The 24,597-nt window shown below is 37.9% G+C and overlaps 7 protein-coding genes across 11 annotated transcripts in view; 3 read left to right on the plus strand and 4 right to left on the minus strand.

Moving 5' to 3' along the window:
- The window catches only part of LOC18786356 (serine carboxypeptidase-like 40), a 33,770-nt gene that overhangs the window by 8,229 nt on the left and 944 nt on the right, over window positions 1-24,597 (plus strand). Inside the window, exons 4-7 of one of the 2 annotated variants that reach the window (XM_020557811.1) lie at window positions 7,796-8,056; window positions 8,153-8,364; window positions 8,487-8,592; window positions 8,724-8,931. In XM_020557811.1, the coding sequence (XP_020413400.1) occupies window positions 7,796-8,056; window positions 8,153-8,364; window positions 8,487-8,592; window positions 8,724-8,882 (738 nt within the window). In that variant the 3' untranslated portion in view covers window positions 8,883-8,931. The remainder of the gene's footprint in view (window positions 1-7,795; window positions 8,057-8,152; window positions 8,365-8,486; window positions 8,593-8,723; window positions 8,932-24,597) is intronic. The other variant, XM_020557812.1, reaches the window with a different exon arrangement.
- LOC109947492 lies at window positions 9,204-12,525 on the plus strand. The gene is made up of 2 exons (XM_020557810.1): window positions 9,204-9,407; window positions 9,792-12,525. Exon 2 carries the CDS (start codon window positions 9,851-9,853, stop codon window positions 12,257-12,259), a length of 2,409 nt encoding a protein of 802 aa, XP_020413399.1. The 5' UTR covers window positions 9,204-9,407; window positions 9,792-9,850; the 3' UTR covers window positions 12,260-12,525.
- Window positions 10,030-17,217, plus strand: LOC109947145. The gene is made up of 2 exons (XM_020556652.1): window positions 10,030-10,069; window positions 16,582-17,217. The coding sequence occupies exon 2, from the start codon at window positions 16,618-16,620 to the stop codon at window positions 17,215-17,217; it is 600 nt and encodes a 199-aa protein (XP_020412241.1). The 5' UTR covers window positions 10,030-10,069; window positions 16,582-16,617.
- Window positions 12,749-13,887, minus strand: LOC109947144 (DNA repair protein XRCC3 homolog). Its single transcript, XM_020556650.1, has one exon. It carries the CDS (start codon window positions 13,628-13,630, stop codon window positions 12,749-12,751), a length of 882 nt encoding a protein of 293 aa, XP_020412239.1. The 5' UTR covers window positions 13,631-13,887.
- On the minus strand, window positions 17,599-21,419 carry LOC109947493. 4 transcript variants are annotated; one of them, XM_020557814.1, is made up of 8 exons: window positions 21,100-21,419; window positions 20,844-20,928; window positions 20,638-20,733; window positions 20,102-20,550; window positions 19,879-20,021; window positions 19,583-19,646; window positions 18,944-19,413; window positions 17,599-18,592 (listed from the first exon to the last, which is right to left on the minus strand). In XM_020557814.1, exons 1-5 carry the CDS (start codon window positions 21,390-21,392, stop codon window positions 19,880-19,882), a joined length of 1,065 nt encoding a protein of 354 aa, XP_020413403.1. In that variant the 5' UTR covers window positions 21,393-21,419; the 3' UTR covers window positions 17,599-18,592; window positions 18,944-19,413; window positions 19,583-19,646; window position 19,879. The 4 variants fall into 4 exon arrangements, with proteins under 4 accessions (XP_020413403.1, XP_020413402.1, XP_020413404.1 ...); XM_020557813.1 differs by lacking the exon at window positions 17,599-18,592 and having other exon boundaries at window positions 18,756-19,413; XM_020557815.1 differs by lacking the exon at window positions 17,599-18,592 and having other exon boundaries at window positions 18,756-19,442.
- LOC109947146 (T-complex protein 1 subunit gamma-like) lies at window positions 18,356-19,402 on the minus strand. Its single transcript, XM_020556653.1, has 2 exons — window positions 19,109-19,402; window positions 18,356-18,592 (listed from the first exon to the last, which is right to left on the minus strand). Exons 1-2 carry the CDS (start codon window positions 19,400-19,402, stop codon window positions 18,356-18,358), a joined length of 531 nt encoding a protein of 176 aa, XP_020412242.1.
- The window catches only part of LOC109947147, a 3,788-nt gene continuing 746 nt past the window's right edge, over window positions 21,556-24,597 (minus strand). Inside the window, exons 2-5 of the mRNA XM_020556654.1 lie at window positions 22,615-23,382; window positions 22,390-22,539; window positions 22,103-22,300; window positions 21,556-21,987 (exon numbers count right to left, since the gene is read on the minus strand). Of these exons, the coding sequence (XP_020412243.1) occupies window positions 21,556-21,987; window positions 22,103-22,300; window positions 22,390-22,539; window positions 22,615-23,376 (1,542 nt within the window). The 5' untranslated portion in view covers window positions 23,377-23,382. The remainder of the gene's footprint in view (window positions 21,988-22,102; window positions 22,301-22,389; window positions 22,540-22,614; window positions 23,383-24,597) is intronic.

Consider the following 24,597-nt stretch of genomic DNA (forward strand, 5'->3'; position numbering starts at 1 on the left):
TTCTAAAATAATAACTCGTTGGTTTATATATTGCGTCGTCTTAACTAACTAACCACGTCGTCTTAACTAACAACCGTCGTGATAAATATATTATAACGTCCTCATCTATTTCAGTACGTCGTGTGAAATATTATAATACGTCGTTTTTTTATACATAACCGTCGTGTTTTGTGTGCTGACTTGTTTATATTATTTTATTTGTTTAGGTACTTACACGATGTTTTGAAAAAAGCCAATATGTGCAGTATGGTTGGCTTTATCGACCCTGCTACAGTTAGTGCCAACTCTGGCACAATAACTGAAAGATCACGACTCGTAGCAGCTCGACTTCAGAAGACAGACGGTGAACAGATTTTCATGATGCCTTACAATCCAGGGTTAGTCTCCTTAGGATTTTGTTTTTATGATTTTCAATAAATGACAGCTTATAAACTAACCACGTCGGTGTTTTATTTTATTTAGTCGTTTGAAACTACTAACCACGTCGGTATTTATTTATCGTCGTGATAAATATATAATGTCGTCGTTAGCTACTTTACTTCGTCGTGTGAAATACTATAATACGTCGTTTTTGTAAATAACCGTCGTTTTTATATTAATTTTGTGCAGCCGTCATTGGATTTTGCTGATTGTAAGAGCAAAGAGAGAAACCGTCTATTTTCTGGATCCTCTGCCAGGAAATCGTGTGGTCGATGAAGAGGCCAAAAACATCGTGAACAGTGCTTTAAAAATATATAATACCCACATAGCCCGAGCAGGACGTAAAAATGTAATTTGGAAAACTCTCTCAGGCACACCAAAGCAACCCAGCAATGTCGAATGCGGGTATTATGTAATGCGCTTCATGAGGGACATCATCATGGATCCTTCCTTGGGGTTTGAGAATAAGGTAAGAAGAAATTACCTTCATACATTTCACGTCGTTTTTTGTATTATCAACGACGGTCATGTAAAATTAACGTCGTTGAATGGATATACTACGTCGGTTATGAAAAATATCGTCGTCTGTGATTGAATTTCTTTTTATTTATAAACCCTAATAGTCATTGTTTATGCAGTATGCCAAGGGAAACCAGGAAGCTTCATACCCCCAAGAAGCCATTGATGAAGTCCGGAATGAATGGGCAGAGTTTGTTTTCCAAATTATTAAACAGGGCAATTATTGAACACTTGATATTTATGTATAATGTACCAATTTTCTCTATAATATGTAATGTAAAAATTTGTTGAGGTTTTCTTAAATTAAAAAAAAAACAAACATACAAATTGCTTAACCGACGTGTAATACTTTTCCAACGACCTAATAAAGTCAATAACCGTCGTATTTTGTTGTTGCGTGTTTTAAACAAATACGACGTAAAAAAATAGTTAGACGACGTTCTTTGAACAATTGAGTCGTTAATGGTTTACAATATCTTCAATTTCTTAAGGGTTCAGGGTATAATCGACGACGTTTATGTAACGACTGCGGTTAAGTCGTAAAATATATATTTTACGTCGTATAGTTAAATAGCCGCCATGGTTTCTCATTTTAACGACGTCATTTTAACGACTTAGTAGTCTATTACAATTTACAACGTCTACAATTTATTTAACACCGACGTGGTTTGTTGTATGGTAAGAATATTTTATTATTTTTATATCAAAATATTCAAAATAAATATAAAATAAATCAGAAAATTGAAAAGTCAACTCCTATGAAGTCATTGATATATTTTCTTCCACATAAACCTTGAAAAAATTCATTTTGAATAACAAAAATTTAAAATGACCATCCAAAACAAAATTGTTTTGATGAGTCATAAAATCACTTCTAGTTTTATGGTTTAGGGTTTAGAGTCTAGGGTTTAGAGATTAGGGTTGTTATTTATTGGGGTTTATTTTTAAAGTATAATTTTTGGGTAGTCTATGTTATATGTTAGGCTTTAAAACCATAAAACCTTTTATAAACTTAATTTTTTAAATTGTATAATTTAATTTTATGGGTTTAGTGTATTAATTTTTAACGACGGTGGTTGGGTCGTGGAATACATATTTTACGTCGTACAGTAAAACATACGACATGGTTTACGCTTTAAACGACGTTATTTTAATATGTAAGTCGGTTTATATAATTTACAACGTCTTTAATTTCTTAACACCGACGTGGTTTTTCAGTCGTCGTTATATAAAAAATTCAAAATAAATTTAAAATTAATCCGAAAAATGAACGGCCTTACGTTCTTAATCCGAAAAATGAAGTTTCCGTCGTGGAATATTAAATTTACATCGGTACTTGTAGAACTTTCGCCTTGGTTTTTCTTTCGACGTTTTATAACGCGCGCGCTCTAAAAATTTTCGCGCGACCTAAATTTTTTTAGATTTGGCTCTTATTCTTATACTTTGATCCCTGAAACCTAAAATTTCAGATTTCACGCGACATAACATTTCGCTCTCTCACTTCTGCTCTAATTAAAAGTTGCACTCTCCAGGCTCGTCGAATCTGTGAGCTCGTCCAACCTGTAAGTACAAACCCTATCTTCCCCTTGTAAATTCATTGAATGATATTAGGTTGTTTTGTTAAAGGGTTTTAGGTATATGCTTTGCGATCTGTTAATAATGTGCTTATAGGTATGGGTTCATGGATTTTCTGTTTAATGGGTTCATGACAAGATCAAATAAAGGTGTACTTTTGCTGGAAATCAACACAAAAAGACACATCACCAACTTCCAAATGATTTCCAGCAAAAGGACACCTTTATTTGATCTTGTCATTTTCCGCTCTGGAGAAGGTGCAAAGTGCACCAATGCTTATAGGTATGGGTTCATGGATTTTCTGTTTAATGGGTTCATGGATTACATTATCTGTTATGTTGAATTGGGAATGGATTTAATTTTGTCGTATCTTTTAATCACCCTATGTTATGTTGAATTGGGAATGGATTTATTGTTTTCATGCTTGGTTTCATGTATATGTTGGTTTCTTGCTTGGTTTCATATATATGTTGTGTTCTTAATGGGTTTTGTGTTCTTGAAAATAAACTGAGACACGACGAATTTTAAGGCGTACGACGACGATTACACGACGGTGTTTTTAAACTACCGTCGTTGTATTACTTATACACGACGGTTTTTTCATAAACCGTCGTTTGTATTACTTATAATAGACGACGTCTGTTGAAAATCCGTCGTCTATATATGCCAAATACGTCTGTTTTTGATTAAAACCCGTCGTCTCTGTTGTTTATTACTTGCGATTAGATCATTGTATAATCTGCTATAGTGATGGTCATTGCCTGTATTTTCACTTTATTATAGATAATAGGTTATAGTGTCGGAGATGGATAAGTCATGGATGCACTCGGATAGAAGATCGAAGGCATATGAGTTTGGGGTGGAAGCATTTTTGAACTTTGCTGTAGAAAATCTTCTAACTACAACACATATCCGTTGTCCATGTGTTAAATGTGTTAATTTGAAGTTGTTTGGGGTTGGAATTATAAGGGATCACTTATACTTTAATGGAATTGACCAAAGCTATAAGAATTGGACATTTCACGGTGAAGATATATGGATTGAATGATGCTTATGTAATTGGCAGTGTATGACATTAATTTTGTAATATATTGTAATGTGATTTCTTCACTTTCTACGTTCAAATAAAACACGACGTTATTGTGAATCAGTTATTCAGCATATTTACCGACGTCTTAAAGCAACGTAACAATGAAGAACCACGACGCTATTGTGAAGCAATTATTCAGGATATCACGTCGGTGAAGGATAAAGAACCGCCATGTAATTCAAAATAACACGACTCCAATCCCATAATACCGACGTCTAAAAAACGAGATATATAATCTGAACGTTAAAAAATACGACGTCATCATACATTTTCCACGTCGCAAGTTCTTTTATAAACGAAGAGGAACGAAATTAATTCCGACGGAAATTCATTATAACCGCCGTCTAATAACAATTAAACGACGTTATTTATAATACGGCTCCCATCATAATCTACGCCGTCTATATGTTCTGTAATACGGCTCTCATTTATTTGGAACCGACGTTGTTTAGACGTTCAACGTCGTCTATATTATTAAGTGCGTCGTGAGTAATGAATACATATAAATACAACGTCGACTATATAAATGTATACGTCGTAAATAATGACACTGACAACTATTTCCACGTCATCTTTTTTAGAAAAATCGAAGTGGAAAATTTATTTCACGACGGTTTTTTGTAAATAAGAGACGTTGTAGAACTTTAGCAGACTAAACACGTCTGTTTTTATTGTTTTCCGACGTTGTTGTATTTAACAACGTCTAATATTTATGGTCGTTGTTTGTTTCTCAAAATAGGACGTATAAATTTTTTAATACGACTCTCATATATTTGTAACTGACGTTGTTTAGTTTTTCAACGTCTACTATAGAAACACATACGTCGTAAATAATGACACTGACAACTATTTCCACGTCATCTTTTATCGAAAAATCGAAGTGGAAAATTAATTGTACGACGGTTGTGTTTATATGTGCGACGTAGTAGGTATCAATAACGTCGTCTTCTAATGTATTTAAAGACGTCATATTTTTTATTGTCGTGAAAATTATATTTAACGTCGGCGTATTTTTATTGTCGTCGTTGTATGTCTATCTTGCGGCTTTGTTCTCTTAATATGTGTCATATTTTCCCTTTTTAACGACGGTGTTTTTAGAGAATTGGTCGTCTATTATCATCCTCGATTGCTTTTTTTAGATCTTTTTGCAGTACAAAGACGTCGTTTTGTATTTTTTGATGACGTTGTATTGTTTAACAACGACGGTTATTTAGCGTCGTGGTTTATGAGGGAAAAGATGACGGTGGATTCCACGACCATTGAAAAACCAAATACACGACGGTGATTTACCGTCGTCTTTTTGCTTTTTTGTAGTAGTGCCTGCTGACGCGTGGACACTATTTGGGTGACCCTTTTGGTCCTAAAATAATCCTCATGTCGTCCCGAGCACTACGGTATGCTCGGATTTCAATTTGGTTATCGTTTAACTGTCGATCGGATATCTCATATTGAGCGTTATCCTAGTTCGATATGCTCGGACAGTTGGATAGACTTCATTTTCAAATATGTTAATCTAGGAATTTCTAGGATCGTGTGGGAATTCGTGAATTGTGAATCAGAGTCCCGAATGCTCCGATTCAATAACTCAAAATTTAGGATAAACAATAACCGTCCGATAGTGCGATCGCAAGCGATCCAACTACTCGATAGAGATTAAACTTGCATAACGTGTTTAGTAGACTTGGTTTAACTTGTAGGAACTTTCAGATTGGAAATCGGAGGTCGTGGGCCCCGTAGGCCCATTGACCATTATGGGAAGTTTGATCCCTCGGATGACCGAGAGTCTTCCGAGGTGGTTTCATCCTTCAAGAAGTTCAAGATCGATATTATTAATGCTTGACTATTATGTGATTTATTTTGATTATTTTTGGATTATGAGATTATGTTATAGTATTAGTGGCGGATTTTGATGGAGTCTCGCTTTGGTATTCCTGGGTGTTATTTTGGTATTCGAATGCAATATTGGAAGTTATGGGATCTCTAGGGGTTATTATTTATATATTTATTATTATTATGATTATTATTAAAGTATATGACTGAGTGATATTGGATTATTTAAATATTTATGAGTTACTATGTAATCGCTTATACTTTCTAAGAATATTATATTATGTTTGATTGTGTAAAGTTGGGAACGGCTTATTAATCGGATTTTGGACGTGACTAGTAAATTAATTAAATATCTAAGTATATGTCTATATTTAACATATATACTCAGTGGTTTGAAAATGATGAATTATGGACACTAGTTCTCAATAGTATGTGGTGCAAATTCAAATGTAGTTGAGAACTGATTTTTGGAAAGTTGAGAAAAGATTTGAAATATGGATTTGTAGAATAAGAGAAATTTTATGATAAGTTTTGGAGTACGGTTTTCAAACCCACCACAAGAGTAACCACCACCCTTCCCCCCCCCCAAACACCAAATTGCCTTTGGAACAGTTTAGTCATTTATGATAATGCCCCATGAGTCTTAGGGATATCTGGATCGTGAGGAGGGATGAATGCAGCTCAGGTTGACTAAGTGTCCTCTTAGTCTTGTGAGGAATGCGGCTCGAGTTGACTTTGTGTTTCTGAGGCCTGCGAGGATGTGTAGCTTATGTGACACATTGGAATTGACGGTATAATGTGGGAAATAAATATAAAATGATGGAATTTACGGAATATTATTGGAATTTACGGAATATTATTGGAATTCACAGAATATTAGTGGAATTGACGGGTTATGAATGGGGGTACGCCTAGGTGGAGAGTATTTGAGTTTTGAGATATTTTAAACTAAAATTGATAATTTTATCTTGGTACTTATTAGTGAAGATTTTAATATATGTTTTCCAACTAATGAGACAAGGATTGAGAGTTTTCTAAGTTTTAAGGATTTTATATAATTCACAATTATTTTCTTAAGTGATGAATTTGTTTTTAAATGTGAAAGAGGAAAACATGTTTTATTTAAATTATTAATATTGACGTTAAGGTTTCATGTGGTCAAATCTATTGTAATAATTTCCTTGTTTTCCTACTTATCTGTAATAAGTTTATTATATATATATATATATATTTGTATATGCACGCATGGGATGAGTGGAAGATTGTTCTGAAATCAACAGCCCTTACTTGAGTTTCAATGGAATGATTTGCAAATTTCATTGAAAAATAACAATTGATGAAGATATACAAGTGCAAATGTGAAAAGTGAAAGAATTATGTATGGCTTGATCCCTTAGTAAGGATACATAGGCAACCTAGAGTTACTAGTTGCAGCCACAAGATCAGTTGTTGAAAATTTGTTTAGTTAGGTTATATTGGAACTTGATAACATATTCATGTTGTTCTAAGAGTAGAGAGTTTCAGACAGCAAAATGATTTATTTGGTATAAAGAGGTCTGAAACTATTTAAAGTTATTTGTCTAATGCATGCTAAACATTCTGGATATATGAATTGCTTTCTGTACATGTGTAAATTTTGGGAAACGAGCAATTTACAGAGGAGGTTCTGCCGAATTTTTGGTAGAAGTCAAACTTTAAAATAATTTTGAGTCTTAGTTAGAAGGGCAATTTGGTCAAGTGTGCCCGGCACCTGCTAGGTGTCGGACACGGACAGGATTCGACGCAGATTCCAAAGTGGAATTTGAATCGGGTCCTGTCATAGTGAAAGTTGTAATTGTAAAGGTCTTGGGAAAATGCTTTGCATTGGTCCCTCTAGAAAGTGGCTAAATGCCCACATTTGGTGGAGCAAAATACTTTCCTATTTGTCATCATATATCTTTTACTCTTCGTTTCTCATAAAATTTGCTTATTGTCTGTTGTAATGAAAGCATCAAGTGGAATATGGTTGAGTATAAGTCCATAAATTGGGTAAAGAAACAAAAAAGTTCTACATGTTGGGAGGTGTGTGTCGGGCTCGTACAATGTTGTGTAAGAAATCCACTATTGTTTATGGGTCTCTAGTTTGGTTCTCGTAATGAAACTCTCATTTTTAATCTCAGAAGAATGGAAGATGTTCATTCACTGATTTTTAGAACACTAAAGAAATGAGGATTATTTAATGTTTTTTTTTTTTTTATTCCCATGTTTGGTTTGTGTAGTATTAAGAATAAAATAATGTTCTGTTTTCCCTTCTTCTTTTTTTCCACTTCAAATTGTCACCCTTCTTGGGTAAGTAAAAAATTTATTTGGCGCATGATGCAGATTGGAAATGCAGTGATTAACGATGAAACTGATTTAAGAGGAATGTACGACTACTTAGCAAGCCACGCCCTCATTTCGGATCAAACTGCAAACAAAATCAACAAATATTGTGATTTTTCACCCAATGCCACAAAGCAGCCTAAGGAGTGCACTGATGCCGCTGAGGCTGCAGCTAAGGATACCTATTACATTGACATTTTCAACATCTATGCCTCCTCATGCGTTTCCTCCAACCTCACTGCAAAACCCAAAAAGGCTTCAGTAAGTTAAAAACAACGCCCTTAATTATACTGCATGTAGGTATTTACCATCTGCTGTTTTCAAAACATTTTGTCGTGTTGAACTGCCGAGCTGCAGATATTCAAATTCGACCCGTGCAGCGAGTACTATGCTTATGCTTATTTGAACCGGCCAGACGTTCAACAAGCTCTCCATGCCAATGTCACTAAACTCACACATGACTGGGAACCATGCAGTGATGTTATCACAAACTGGGCCGATAGAGCATCGACCGTACTGCCCCTTTTAAAAGAGTTCCTGGCTAATGATGTTCGAGTGTGGATTTTTAGGTGAAATTTTGATACTCTTCTTCTTCTTCATCATCTTAAACTTGTAATTTGCTTATCTGGAGTTTCAGTATTTGAACTCTAAAGCTAATACCAGCTCATTCTTATGGAAATAATGAGTGCAGTGGAGACATAGATGCAAGGGTACCAGTCACTTCAACAAAATATTCTATTGAAAAGCTGAATCTTCCAGTAAAGACTGAATGGCATGCTTGGTTTCTTGGTGGAGAGGTAGCTTCTCATTTCCCCATCTTTTTTGTCTTCGGATTTTCAAAACCACGTCTTTGAAAGTCTTTGGCGTTAATTATTTTGGATGTTTTATTCATATATATATATATATATATATATATATATATTAACAGGTTGGTGGTTACACACAAGTGTATGAAGGAGAGCTAACATTTGCTACAGTGAGAGGGGCAGGGCATCAAGTGCCAAGCTATCAGCCTGCAAGAGGACTTTCCCTCATCAAGCACTTCCTTGATGGCACACCACTCCCTAATACTACAAGACATACCTAATTTCTTTAAATATTTCTAGCAATCAGAATGTCATTACCTTGTTATTAATTTTTGGGAAATAGCCCTAAATGACACCCATTTCATAATTTTAATTAAAAATACCATCCTTTCCCAATTTTTGTACAACTATCACCTATAAATATAAAATTATTGCCCACTTATTGCTGAATTTTCACAAGTTCAGAAATTTTGGAGAGAAGAAGCTCACACAGCTCTCTCTCTCTCTCTCTCTGGCACAGCTCTCTTTCTCTTTGGTATCTGTCTATCACAGCTCTCTGTGTCTCTCTTGGCTCTCTCTATCTTGGCTCTCTCGCTCTTGGCTCTCTCTCTCTTGGCTCTCTCTCTGTCTCTCTCTTTGCTCTGTTTCTCATAGCGCAGCTGTCTCTCTCTAGCTTCGTTATGTCCCTTTCTCCCCTATTTGATCTCTTGCTCTCTGTTTGGAATCGCGAACCCCTCCCTTTAGCTATGTCTTCTGAATAGCTGCTTGCAACCTTGAAGCTCTACTGGATTGCCGACCTCGAAAAGGTAGTGTTGATGGTTATTTTCTTAATATCAGTATTATGTGAAATGGGTTATAGTTTGATTGTTTGGGTTTGTGTTAAATTCGTTTTGGCTTTAATTTATTTGGGTTAGGTTTTGTTGAATATTCATGCTCATTCATCTGGGTTTGTACCAATTGCATTTAGATTGGTCTGGATATGTGAATCTTGAAACTTGGGAATTTCTATTTGATGTAGTAGATCTGTATAGTGTGATTCTGATGTGTTCCTCTTATTTTACAGTCGTATTGCTGTTATATTGCCATTATATTGCCTATATATTGCTGTTATATTGTGGTTATATTGCTATTGTATTGTATGGTTATTGTGGTTATATTGTGTGAATGAAATGTTGTTTTGTCATGGTCAGAAATGGAGACAATTGTTATTCTCGTGTGCTACAATGGAAAATAGGTCACCTCGAAGAAGATGTGCAAATACGAAGGGGGTGACTCAAAAGGCTTAATAGTTCCACGGACCATCAATTTTGCTGAACTGTTGGACCGTGTGCATCAGATTGGTAATACAAACAGCAGGGAAGACAAGGTTTGCTTAAAATTCTCAGTTTTGGTGGCCTCGAATGAGTGGAAGCACATAAAGATTGAGGACGATGATGATGTCAATTTTTTTATGAAGTACAATTCCGAGGTAACACCTTCAAAACTAGCTCCCTTACTCGTGAGTATAGAAGATAAAGGACTGACAAATGATGTAGTTCATAGTATGCATATCACGACAGATAGTAGTCGGATGGGTCATTCTTCAGTTGCCATTGTTGAAAGCAATGAAGTAACTTGGAATAATACAAATGTCACTGATTTGGGAGGTGAAGTAGGGACAGATTTTATGGATATGATTGATTTTAGCGAGGTGGAGGAGATGCATGGTGGTGATAATGGTACTGAAAGAAATGAAGTGTCAGTGTACTCTGCCCCTCCTAATTTGGGGTGCTTGAACACAGCTGCCCAGTTGCCAAAAATACGTTTAGGAGGAGAATCTGAACCCACTCGTCAACATTATTGGAGTCAAATGGGTGAACAAAATCGGTATAATGCAGTCGGTGTAAATGATGAAGAAGCATATTTGGACAGCGGGTTTTCACGAAGCGATTGGAATCCGAAAATTACAGTTGGGCAAATTTTCTCTAGTAAGAAAGCATTGTTGACGGAGTTACGGTTGACGGCATTAAGAGGCCACTTTGAATTTAAGGTGCAATTCTCTTGCACTAAGAGGTTGCTTGTGGTTTGTTGTCAACGTCCATGCCCATGGCGGGTCCGAGCATCGAGAATTGGAGAATACAGCTTCATGATTGTGAGGTGTACAACTGTCCATGAATGTGATTTGAGGTTCGTAAGTGACAAGCATCGTCAAGCAACCGCAGCACTTGTAGCCACTTCACTTAAAAGGAAGTTGAAGGATTGTCGGACAATATACACACCAAGTGACATTATGAGAGATGTGAAACACAACTTTGGTTGCACCATCCATTATTCGAAAGCTTGGAAAGCAAGGGAGTTAGCTCTATTGTCCATTAGAGGATCAGCGGAGGAGGCATATTATATCCTTCCAGCTTATTGCTATGAATTGGAGCGTATGAATCCCGGCACAAAAACACACATCCGAACTGATGAGAACAATCACTTTGTGTATTTATTTATGGCGGTTGGCGCATGTATTAGAGGGTTCCGTTCTTCCATGCGCCCAGTGATAGCCGTGGATGCCACTCATTTAAAATCCAAGTACAAGGGTGTTATGTTTGTAGCAAATGCATTCGATGGTAATCGAAATATATATCCTCTTGCTTTTGGGATCGGGGATTTGGAGACGGATGCATCATGGCATTGGTTTTTCACTAAACTTCATGAAGCCATTGGTGAGTGTCCCAATCTTGTTATTATTTCTGATCGCAATGTTAGCATAGAGAATGTGTGGAACAAAATTTTTCCAACTGCACAACATGGCATATGCTTTTATCATATGAAGGGGAACATGAAACGCACTTGCAAGTTGAAAAAGCGTGATCACATACTTATGCACTTTGAGAAGGCTGCGAAATCTTATTCCATTGCTGAATTTGATTGTCATTTTCGCAAGATAAAGCGAAAGGAACATGTTGCTCAATATCTTGAAGAGGCAGGGTTACATAAGTGGTCTAGAGCTCACATGGATGGACGCCGCTACAATGTAATGACAACAAATATTGCGGAGTCAATCAACTCAGTCCTTAGGTTTGCAAGAATGCTGCCAGTGGTTCATTTGCTAGGGGAAATTGTTAATCTCCTTGTGAAATGGTTCACCGAACGTCGTGAGTTGGCTTTGAATTGCACAACAACATTGTGCCCCAATTTTGGAGAGAAGAAGTTGAGGAACAGGTTGGAGGATGCTGCAAGGATGAATGTGGTTAAAGTTAATAATGCACAGTACAATGTTTTGGACGGTGATATGGACGGCCTCGTAGATTTGACGAACAACAGTTGTAGTTGTAGAAAGTTTCAGCTTGAGCAGCTACCTTGCAAGCATGTAGTTGCAGTTTGCCGCTTCTTGAAAGTAAGTGTATACACAAAGGCTTCTCGGTATTACACTCGGAAAACCTGGATGGATGCTTATTCGGATAGCATCTACCCGGTACAACCTCACGGAATGTGGGATACTCCTGAAGATGTTCGAAGTCGAGTTGTGCTGCCTCCCATGGCAAGGGTCATGCCAGGCAGACGAAAGAAGTTAAGAATTCCCTCGCAAGGAGAGGGCACCATTAGAAGAAAGTGCTCAAGGTGCGGTTCCGCAGGCCACAATAAAAGCACCTGTAAAAGCAATATTCCATTGCGCAATGTAGCTTAGACAATATGATTTGTGTTGCTTTAGTAGGTCATGTCAACTCTACTTTTATTTGTGGTGGGTTTCGTGGTATGGTGAATGGGAATTCTTTTAAATTTGCATTATTTGGGTTGCATTGCTACAGCATGCTGTATTGCTGACAGATTGCTATTATATTGACCTTTTATTGTACCGGTATTGCTTTCAGATTGCTATTATAATTTCAGTGCGAAATTAATGGGACTGGAATGTTTAGTAGGTCATGTAAACTCTACTTTTATTTGTGGTGGGTTTCGTGTTATGGTGAATGAGAATTCTTTTAAATTTGCATTATTTGGGTTGCATTGCTACAGCATGCTGTATTGCTGACAGATTGCTATTATATTGACCTTTTATTGTACCGGTATTGCCTCCAGATTGCTATTATAATTTCAGTGGGAAATTAAAGGGACTGGAATGTAATTCCAAATGGATCCTAAACATTAAAGTTCTTAGAATTCCTATATTACATAGTTACTGTGATACTCCGACTATACCTTCTTTTTTTATTACAAATTCGGCCGATGCATAGGCCAGATGTGGGGCAAATACAAGGTGAAATGTCCTGTGTGTTTGACTGCATATACTTGTTGAAAGAGCATTACGAATGTCAACCTCAATAGATTGCTCATGTCTTGCCAAGAACACTCTTGAATTTATGCAATGTGCCCAAGCCAATCCCAAAGCTGGACTCACCCGTCTGCCTGATGTGTCCAGGGACTCCAAGTTTCCCAACCTCACCCCATTCACTCCATCATGTGGCCCAATAAAATCCACCACTTGGTTGGTGACAACCAACGCCAACCCAAACTTATTTGCTAAACCCTTCAATGTCCCAGATATGTTGAAGAACATTTCAGACCGCCGTTTCAAATCTGCCGGTGTTGTCTGATACTGTGATCGGAACAATGCAGCAATGGAATCAATGACAATGAGTTTCACAGGTAGGCGGGTGTGATCAATGGCAATAAATGCTTCTATGTCTCCAAGGACATGGATGAGTTCTTGAGCATCATGAACACCATGAACATATATGTCTTCCAATGGCTCCAACCTTATTAAGTTGGGGTATGATGCATGATAAAGGTTGCCTAGTTGTTGCAATCGACGAAATGGGAAGCTGAATTCTGTGAATATGTAGACGGAGGAGCCCCCTAGTCCGCCATGTGAGGGTGGGAGCTGAGCTCGTACCGTAAGTTGGAGACAAAGCTGCGTCTTCCCAGAACCACTCTCCCCTACTAATTCTGTTATGGACTTGCAGGGTATCCCACCCCCCAAGCAGTGATCTAGTATTGGGCATCCAATGGATAATTTAGGGGTTGAAAGAGGAAGGAGCATGAGGTTTTGGGGTGTCATGTTTCTGTAATTTAGGGGGGGATGTGATGGTGCTACAAGGCATGCATTATATATATATAGAGTTCATTTTGAAGGTCTGTACTGTAGGCCATCTGTCTTTTAAGGGATGTATAATTCATCCTTTTTTCCAGGTTGTAATTACTTTTTTGTTTATTTATTAGTATTTTTTTGGACCATATAATTTAAAACTTATTCTGATGCAGTACGTCCTGTAATAGGATCATATTGTATCTCTATCACCACTCTATTGTACTGATATTGACATAATAGTGCCACTATCCGCATATTTATTGCATATTTATTGCTGCTATATCGCCACAGAACTGGAGACCGATAAACTGTATACGCACAAATACAAATACAACAACAGGCTTCATCATTCCATAAAATCCTATTTCCAAACTTACATAATACAACAACAGGCCACCCCATCGTTACATAATACAAAAATACGCCACCTCATAGTTCCATTTCCCTGCTGTTGACAAATTCGAAGTTGCATACTCTTCAAGTGCGGTGACCGCGACCCATGAAATTCATGACCCCGGCCACAGTGATGTAGGCCCAGTTTCCTGCCGGATCCACAATTTTTGCAAATTTACGAAATAGTTCGAATCCCCTTTCCACTTGTTCTTGCTTCAACTTGGCCATTGCTTCTGATTCCTTGAATACCATAATTGCAGTGGCAGGGGCAATTTCAATTTTTTCTTTCATTCTCTTTATATGTAGGAGATGCATGCGCGCATGATAACGAGAGCGAATTGTGCGGTTTTTTATGACACCCCATCTAGCTTGGCCCTCCACAATTTTTGAAACTATCTCTGCATGAAGATTTTTCCAAAACATGGTATTGCCTCGACATTGCTGTATGCCATGGACCAAGTCTGCAGGGAGTGAATTCGGTGACTTGGCTTCTGTTTCAGTCTCCCCTCCTTCAGTAATTGAAAGCGTTGGGTTTGGTGTGAGGTTATGGTCCATGGTCTTTGATATTTATTGTTGCCTGGTCTACAACTTCCTTGGAACAACAGGGGACTAAATGCGATGTGAGTGAAATCAGTGGGGAAGGTAATGACTGTAAGCAGCAGTTAATGTGATGGAAGTTTTCTGAGCCAAACAGCTGGGTTGATTAATATAGGCAGGTTTTAATGACCAAACCAGTAAGTCAGAGAGTTATTGGCGGGAGGGATTAGGGGGAGTAATTGGCGGGAGGGATTGGCGGGAGTGTTAGGCGGGATAGTATTGGGCGGGATAGTATGGGCGGGAGTTATTACCCAGGTTGACTTTATGCCTTTTTGTAATATATTTGTATGTTGGACGTTCCGAACTTGGTAATTTTCCCATTATGTATTTGAAATAAGGGAGTTGCCTATTTGCCTAATTCACCACCTCATTCGAATTGACCAATAATGGTTATTGTCTGATTTCTCATTTCAGCAATCTCAATTCGTTTCCATTTTGCCATTTTTCATATTTTCCTATTTTCCATGTGTCATCCAATTTTTTAATTTTTCATTATTTTTTCCTATTCCCTATTTTCCTATTGTGCAATTTCCTAAGTTTCCTTTTGTTCTATTTCCAGTTGTCCAATTTTTCAATGTTCCCATTTCCCCCCATTATGTACTTAAAAAAAGTTGCCTACTTTGCCTAATTCAGACAGTCATTAAAATTGTCCAATATGGTAATTGTCTTATTTCCCATTTCCACAATTTCAATTCGTTTCCAGTTTTCTGATTTTCCATGTGTCCCTGTTTCCTATTTCCATTTTTCAAAATTTAACATTTTGTCCAATTATCCAATGTTTTTATTTCCAATTCGACTATTTTCTAAGTTCCTTTTTTTCCAATTTCAAATTTTTCATTTTGGTAACTGTCCTTTTGTTCAATTTCCAATTTTGCTATTTTCCAAGTTGCCTTATTTCCTATTTTTCATTTATCCAGTTATCCAATATTCCATTTTTCCAATTTTCCAATTTTCAATGTCCCAATTTGCTTATTTGCCTATTTTCCAAGTGTCCTTTTTTCTTATTTACTATTTCGAATTTTCGACTTTTCATGTTTTCAGAGTTTCCTTTATTTCCTATTTCCTTTTTGCCTATTTTCCTATTTTCCTATTTTCATATTTTCCAAGTTTCGTTTTGTCCAATTTCAAATTTTCCAATTTTCCAAGTTGCTTTCTTTTCCAATTTACAATTTCCAAATTTCCTATTTTCCAAGTGTCCTTTTTTCCTTTTTCCAATTTTCCTATTTTCCAACTGTCATTTGATCATATTGCCTACTTTCCTGTTTCCAATTTTTCCTTATTTCCTTTTTCCAATTTTCGAATTTTCCAACTGTCATTTGATCCTATTGCCTAGTTTCCTGTTTCCAATTTTTCCTTATTTCCTTTTTCCAATTTTCCAATTTTCCAACTTTCCATTTTTTCGTATTTCCGATTTTCCAATTTTCCATTTCTTCAATTTCCAATTTTCCAAGTTTCCTTATTTCCCATATCCAAGTTTTAAGTTTTCACTTTTCCAAATTTCCAATTTTCGTGTTTTGCTATTTTCCTATTTTCCAATTTTGTGTTCTGAAATTCGCAATAAATGCTTACTTACATAGTCCTATTTTGGGTTCCAATCCACAATTTCCTGTCTCCCATTCAGGTTTGGTTTTTTGTCGTTTGGAAGCCAATTTTATTGTTGTTAATGTCATGTTGTACTGCTGTAACTTACAGCCAAGGAGTTAATGGTGTAGTTTTGAATCCCATCAATTTAATGCACCAACACAAAACCCAATTTACCTCATATAAGTTCGTACATATAACTGAACCTTCCTATATAGAACTGCAACAGAGGCACCTTCTTAACGGGAAAGGTAATTAGTCTTACTGAAAGGCAAATATTCTCCACTCAACCTAACCATATAGTCGTTTGCAACTGGAGACTGAATGTACCTCTATTTGTTTGGTTGCAGGCAACAGCTGTGAATTGTCCCCAGTAATACTTCAACATGTCAGATGTACGCCCTCCTAACGAGCATGTGAGTTACCCGGGGGACCAGCCCTGGCATGTGCCATTCCCATCTCCACCTCGGACTCCCAATCATGATCCCACTTCATCTGGAAGTGAGGCTGACACTCATGATCCGCTTGACAAAATCTCTGCCGTCAAGCACCACCTCCAATATATGTCAAAGGCAACGGATTGGTGGGAGAGTAAGTGCGATATTCATGGCCAAGTTATGGGAAACTTGGCCAACAAGTTGAACAAAGCATACGCTGGAGAGGTGAAGCAAGCTCTTAAAGCAAAAAGTCGGAGCAAAGAGTTAGAGTCCTTGAAGTTGAAATTGGAAGACACAAAGAAAAATGCCCTCGAAACATTCACACAATCTGAAGAATATAACCATGAAATGGTTGAATGTTTCAACAACGGCTTCGAAATGTTCCGAGATTATGCTTCGGTCATCTCACCAGACCACAATTGGAGTGAAATTGATGTAGCTGGTGTCTGGCAGGTACTGAATATGGGTTCTGATGGAATGGCTCATCATAGCCTCGTGCATGCAGCGAGAAGAAAGGACAAAGACAGGGATCTTTTGATGGACCTGTAGTAACGGTGAATGCTGCTTCAGTTTATCTCACCCGAGTACATGGATCTTTTGTTGCCTTCATTTTCCCTTCGCGGGATAGATAGTATTGTTCAGTTTGGGAGGCGATTTCTTTCGCATGTGTGAAATGTTGTCTGTAATGTGTATGTATTGTATGTACATTGACTTAATATTGCATTTGTATTGTGTTTGTATTCCCTTAATACTGTAATGTGTATGTATTGTATGTATATTGCCCTAATATTGCCTTTATATTGTACTTATATTGCCCTACTATTGCCTTCGTATTGTATATTTATTGTGGTCATATTGCCCTACTATTGCCTTCGTATTGTATATTTATTGTGGTCATATTGCCTTCGTATTGCCTTCGTATTGCCTTTGTATTGTAGGCATATTGCCCTACTTTGGAATATGATGAGGACTGGAAAATAAATCCACAGGCTCAGAATCACCAATTTTGCCTCCTTCAAGAGGCGTCCCATGCTTGTATGCAACCCTCACAGCTTCATCCTCGTTCAGCCTCGCTTGTGAAGTCCCAGACTTCATGTCATCTTTGCTATTTGCCAATTTCAGTTGCATCAGCTGGCCGTGTCTAGGGTTTTTTATCTGCTTTCGTTTCATTTTTAAGCTCTGCTTTGAATCAATACGTGGCATATTGGCTGAATATGGGAGTGACAAGATCAATTCTTACTCTCCCTAAGTGGATAAAATAGATGCTCAATATGAATCCTTTCCTCCACAAGTTTGTGTACAGTGCCGTACGTTGTGTGTTTTAGGTGCCACACTGGCTTATTAAAATTGATGCTTGGCCATGAAAAACTTTTTGTTTTCTTACTTTTAGAAAAGTACATATTTGTGTCAATAACTAAGTTTGGACTGTTAACAATCATTCAGAAGAATGGTAGAAATAAGCTCCACTGTGCCAATCCACGAAGTTGAACAAAGAAATTGTGTTCGATACACAGATGACATGTGAAACTAACATTAGCATTCTCCAATAAGAAGACTTCTCTTCTTTCCAACCCCTCGTCGATTGAGAAAGAAAGAAGAGGGACAAAACACACACTACCAAGTTAAGGTGACATTACAAACCTAAAAAATATCCTCATCAAACTTATAATGCTCCTTTTTTTCTTCTTTAAAGCAAAACTTCATTCAAACTGAGATAACCACGTGCTCTCCATAAGCACTCCGGAATTATTTGCTCATTATCTGCATCGCCTTCTGTCTCAACTTGAGGCTTGGAAGGAGCTTTGGCACCAGGAGGCTGCTTCTTCTTCATCCCACTAACAATGTCATCGATTCTGAGAAGTAGGCAAGCAGCTTCTATGGCCGTTTTAAAACTCTGGCCCTTCACGTTGTAGGCATCCCATATCTGACATCATAATTCCTCAAAATGAACAGCCTTACCAACAAAATAAATTTATTGGGAAATTTTTTAATAACCACGACAACAGCACTTCCCCTCACATGAGTGCTGTCGAAATATATTGGGAGAAGCTCTAAACTAGAACTACTACTGAAGCAAATCGACAATATAAACCAGAAGATTGACACTTATGCCATATCAATAAAGGGACATATAATGGATACATTTGAGAACAATACTACATTAAAAGTCCTATTTCAGAGCTTTCAGCAAATATAAATCACCCAACAAATGTGAATATTGAGATAGCGAAGGAAATAAAAGAGAGCAACAATAGTAAGCCAAAAAGATATCCACCTATCTTTTTCTCTTTCACATCAGTTATCACACCAGTGTTACCATCAAAGCCAATCCATGATTTTTCACCATTTGCATGCTATGGAAAAAAAATTGTGGTTAGGATCTAAATGATGCATCATATTCTGACCAAAATAATAATGATGCATCATATTCTGTGATAACCACATCTGGTTTAAACTTCAATATTTGCACACATAGCCTCTCGATGTATTCTTCTTCCAATTGTAGCAGGACTCCCCAATCTTCTTCTTTAAGCAACTCAGCATTTGTTTGGTTCTCGCCTTTCTTATATTCGAGCGGCCAATCAAGAAGAATGATGCGTTGGTTGAAAATCTTTCTTCTCATTTTTCCAGGTGCAATAACATCTTTGTTAATCATTACTCCTTTGCGAACCACTGAATCTTCCAACTGGCCACCAGGAACCTTCTCAACCTTTATGTACTTTTGAATATCCATTCCCGCAGACCCTGGCCAAGGTTTACATATTGACCATAATCTGAATATTGGGGAACAAAATACCACGGACAAATACATGAAATGAAAAACGACTCGGCAGTTACTGTGAGATAAACCAGAACATAAAACTTGGAACAACCAAACCAATTAAAGCAAAGCCATGTCATACAAAAAACCTACATCAAATAACAGTGTATGGTCATCTTGGTTGGAATATTGCAATCAACCCTTGGTTGAGACCGACCTGCAATAACAATTGGGTTCAGTGCAGATGAAGGCATTTATGAAGGGCAGTTCTAGAATGAAGACTATGTTCATTTGTAACTGCCACCAAATCAGTTCATTGTTCATAGTGCCAAATATCATACTGCCAAATCAGTTCATAGTACCAAATAAGTTTTTGTATTTGTGTTGGCATAGACAGCCGAAAATAAACTTACAGCGTGAGGTGAATTAACGGACATGAAGAAATTTACCTCATAAATATGCCTCCCCCCTTAAACCCTCAATTGCAAGCTTGAGTCGGTAATATTTGATCTTCAAAGGGTCAACTTTATCTACCGACATCCCAGCACTGAGATGCTCGATGATTTTGACGGTCAAGATTCCGCAAGACGCACTGTGAGGCCAATTAGTTGGGAAATTAGAACTGCAGTTATGTCAAATTTGGATAAACAGCACAAAATTCACAAACGTTACCCATCTCGTTGTTGTGGCACATCTGCAATGCTGCACACTGAGAATGGCGTATACATCGACATCGTCAGCCCCTTTTGCTTCACCTCTTCAACCTCAGAAGCATCATAAAAGTGCATATCGAACAGCACTCGTGCCAGCGTATCGCTAATAGGGTGCAGAAGCGTAACCAGCTTTGAACGTTTCGTATAATCAATATAGGAGTCATACACGGTTGCAGTATGTCTTACGAAATCAAGTTCGATTGCAACCCAATGAGACCCTTTCAGATTATATGGAAAATACACCTTCCGGACTTTTGTCCAAGCTTGGGCATAGCCGTGTTGCCACGTACCACGCACAAAGTGATGTAAATTCTTCACCTTGCTGGCTGGAAGGTCAACGGTGTTTGAACTAGCAGCCTTCTTCGATCCACGTTTCCTGGCCGTCGGTTTGAACGGCTCTAGAAATTGCTGCACAAATTTAAATGAAGGCATATTAGAAAAGCACAACCGACAGCAAATGAAGCACAAATTGCTGCACAATGGTTACATGTTTACCTGCAAGCAACAATCTGCCGTTGTCCAGTCCGTTCCAAAAACCAACGGATGAGATAGTTGCCTTTTGCGGATAAGAAAGGTTGCCATGTCCAGGTGCTGAAAGTTGACACATATAATATTAGCACAATTTCATACAACTCAACACTTAAAAAAGGTGAGAAAACAATTGAATTATCGTAATAAAGTACAGCTTTGTGTATCGTTACCCTTGAGCTCATCCATTCGGTTTCATCGACAAGTCTGTAGAAAAAATCAGCGCCCACTGAAAATGATTCCAGCTGCACCTCCGCACTACAAAAGGCAAACTTGCAACGGTTACTTGTGTAGTCATGTCATAAATATGACTTTGTTGATGAAAAAAAGACACATGTATATTAAAGCAAACTCTGCATTCTCTCATTAGTGTATGACTACATAGTAGAATAGGATGAATATTGGAATTGAAAGGTCAAGAATCGTAACCTGATATCGCTTTTCCAGGCACTGCAAAACTGTATTACTGCCTTCACATCTTCAATGGGCAAGGATTTGGATGGATCAAAACATGGCGGGGTTGCAGTCGCAGCCGACACAGTCATCGTCCTCTTCTTCCTCAAAGGATCTGTAAATGGGCTCAACAATGTCTGCGCCGGGCGCTTCTGTCTGCACCCTTTACCTTCCACTTCTTTGTTTTCAACACTTGAACTACCTTCTTCATCACCAGCCATAGTAACTGTGGGTAGACTTGGAGGATTCATCAAACCTCCCGATGGCATACTCTTAGTGATTTTCCAATCTTCTAACAGCTTTCATGACTCTTGGCAGATTTCGTCACACCCAGCACATCTTCCGGGGTAGGCAGCTCATCGGATTCTGCCGGGTCAGCTAATTCATGCAACTTCGAATGAGAAACTGAAGCGGCCATTTTTGCCTCTTCAACTACCATGCTGCGGAAGGTTCGGCTCCATCACCGGGGACTTGTGTTTCCATTACTGCCGGTTCTGTCGGCGGACTTACATAGGCATGTAATGGCGACAAGTCATTATTGCCTCCTTCATTCATATGAGGACTACCGAGGTCCTCATGTCCTTCCGCAGCTTCATTCACCCCACCATTTTGTTTTTTCAGCTGCTCTATCTCCAACTTAAAATAATGCTCCATTGAAGACAGGGTGTTGCGGAAATCCTCCACACACTTTGTATTTTTTTCGAACTCTTTTTCAGCTTTCATTGACTCCTTCCGTACCTTGTCTTCCAACTGATGCACTCTGTCGCAAAGTGCTCGATTTGATAGGGAAACTTTGGCCAATTCATCCTTTGTCCTTTGAAAGTCACGCTTCAAAGTGCGTAACTCTCTGGACGCGACTGTACCCTGCACTAAGTTATAATGCATGTGTTACTATGCAGGCCACAAAATATTGCAACTATACAGCAGTTATTTTCCTATTGTAATATGACGTATATCTTCGAAAAACTGTAATGCTTGCCTTAGAAGACGACGGAAGGTTTGCAGTATCGTCAATGTCCTTCTCTTTTTCTTCTACAGAGGCAGAAGTGCCGGTTTGTTGTTCAGCGTCATCGCCCAACAAGTCAACAAGTTCTTCACTGTCGTCAGCACTGTCACCCCAAGTCCAATACGGCTGCTGCTTGTCCATCACAGATGGCCGAAGAAGCTGCACATCAACCTGCAATTTACACATACAATATACATATCAGTAAAGTAATTATATTATATTTTCATATCCCGAACATGATCATTAAAAACTGAACTAACCTCACGGTTCTCGAATACTTGGCTCATTAGCTCATAAAAACGCGGCGAACTATTGCTCCTCCAATGTAGTAAACGAGGGATGTGCGCATTTTCTTCGTGCACCACCAAATGTAGTGCAGCCAACGCTGGAAACACCTCATACGCCCAAATCTGGTTTCAGGAATAAAAGGTCAGTCATTGTAAACAAATGCAATTTAACTTCAACATCAATGGACATTTGCTCACCTGAAGTGCATACGGAAAACCTTTGAGGTGGTACTCTCTTGGTCTACCGGTTGCCGTTGTTGTTGGTTTCTTTCCAGATTTTTTTGTTTTGGCAGTTTTTGTGGGCACTTTCACTCGCTGGTAATCTGCACAAAGTGCCCTCAGCAGTGACGCATTTGTCTTCGCATAAGACACAGCACCCCATGGATACTTCCCAAAGTCTTCAAGGTCTTCCGCCAACTTCAAATATCGCATGTCAATGTGGACATGTTTTTCGCTGCCCAACAGCACAAAGACAGCAAAGTATACGAATCCAAGCTTGAATACATCGTCCACATCATCGCATTCGAGGAAGGCCTTTTCTAATTCCAACAGGTTCACAGCTTTATCGTTGGCAAAGTACTTCCGTTTCAATGAGCAGTTCTCATTCGTGGGAATCGGAATCAAGGGAAGGTTTCCAAACCTTAGCCCTGTCACGATGCAAAATTGCTGCGCCGTGAATTGGATGACCTTCTTGCCAACAATGAATTTGATCCCGTTCAGTTGGGAAACTGTCTTGGGATCAGCTTTCCTGAGCAGCAACCCGTGGACAATCGGAGAAGTCCACTTGAGGTCCTCAATCCCTAGGAGATGACCAAAACAACTCTGTTCAAACAGTTGCAGCTGCTGTTCAGTGAATTTCTCCTTTATCGTAGTGATTGCCGTCTTCGTATGGGATAACGACAATGCTTTCCCTTGGAATTTTTGTTCCTCCGCAATCATCAACTTCATTTCACCAACCATATTTCCCTGCATGCCAATATTATAAACAGAATTTCAGTCGGTTGCAATCTACACAATAACAAGCAATAAACAATCACCACTTATGAACAGCCTATTATAGGATATGAAGTGAAAAAAATTCAAAAAATACATATCATAAACAAAACCCCAGCTATTTACAACTGACCTCCTCATTTAATGGCTCAAAGCCAAGTTTCAACACACCCAGTACTCTACCACTCCTGCATAATATAATATCTAAACACACATCTCAACACACCATATAATCACACCATCTAATCATGAGACAGCTTCAGCTAGAATGGGAATGTGCGGTAGCACAAGCCTAATTGACAACAATTCAAGAGTAACGATATCAATCTATCTGACTAGAAAGAGTTTTAAAAAACAACAAGACATCGGAAAACAATTTATTCACTTCCAGGTATAATGTAATGGAACATCCTATGAATTAGTGGCAACCACAGTACTGACTCTACTATGGCCCTCCTTTCAAATGTAAGAAAATGAAAGAAATTGGCACCATCCCTTCAGTTTTTTCTTAACAAAAAATGAAAGATAAATTCATAAATAAACCATCAAAACGGTATAAAATGTTTGTAAGACATGTACAATTACAAAATTATAAGTTCTCCTCAGAAACAGACTTCTCTAAGTATCCATACACAAACAACAAAAGCAAAAGCTTAAACAGTTAGCTTATAGCAAAATCAATGTCCCCATTTCTCTAAACCACAGCTGCTGCTGGTAGGTTCCCATCTTCACTCATTTCCCGCTTTCTTTTAAGCACACAATGATCAAGCACAAAACAGCAAACTTTTAAACAACTCATATTACACCACATATGGTTCTAAACAAAACTCATCCATATCCAATATGCAAGCCCTAAACTTAGTAAACAAAGTTATACAAAAATATGTCGAATTAACAAGCATTATTCTCAAACAAAAAGTATGATATGGTTGGGAGTTTACAAGTTCAAATATTTATACAATACTTGATTTTGTCAAACTCTGTCTTGAGATATTTTATCAATCTAGAAGTTTCTTTCACATATGAAAACCTACGAACGATAACAAAGGAAATTCTTTCTATGTAAATTATTCTTCGATTCCATCAGACAACCATGCAAATCCTTTGCACATTGAGAAAATGTGAAGGGTCACTACCTCGTAGAAGATAAAGAGAAAAAAAAATAGGACAAAACAAGCCACCAACAGA

Source organism: Prunus persica, chromosome G2 (assembly GCF_000346465.2).
Source record: "Prunus persica cultivar Lovell chromosome G2, Prunus_persica_NCBIv2, whole genome shotgun sequence".
Lineage (NCBI taxonomy): Eukaryota > Viridiplantae > Streptophyta > Magnoliopsida > Rosales > Rosaceae > Prunus > Prunus persica.

Coding starts and splice junctions, on each gene's coding strand:
- LOC109947492 (XM_020557810.1), top strand. CDS start 9,851: ATGTGCAAATACGAAGGGGGTGACTCAAAAGGCTTAATAGTTCCACGG.
- LOC109947144 (XM_020556650.1), bottom strand. CDS start 13,630: ATGACACCCCAAAACCTCATGCTCCTTCCTCTTTCAACCCCTAAATTA.
- LOC109947145 (XM_020556652.1), top strand. CDS start 16,618: ATGTCAGATGTACGCCCTCCTAACGAGCATGTGAGTTACCCGGGGGAC.
- LOC109947146 (XM_020556653.1), bottom strand. CDS start 19,402: ATGGATATTCAAAAGTACATAAAGGTTGAGAAGGTTCCTGGTGGCCAG. Junction 18,593..19,108: donor TGAAGTTTAAACCAGATGTG/GTTATCACAGAA, acceptor TTATGATGTCAG/ATATGGGATGCCTACAACGT.
- LOC109947493 (XM_020557814.1), bottom strand. CDS start 21,392: ATGCCATCGGGAGGTTTGATGAATCCTCCAAGTCTACCCACAGTTACT. Junction 20,929..21,099: donor GCCTGGAAAAGCGATATCAG/GTTACGATTCTT, acceptor TGCCTTTTGTAG/TGCGGAGGTGCAGCTGGAAT. Junction 20,022..20,101: donor GTGCCACAACAACGAGATGG/GTAACGTTTGTG, acceptor TTGGCCTCACAG/TGCGTCTTGCGGAATCTTGA.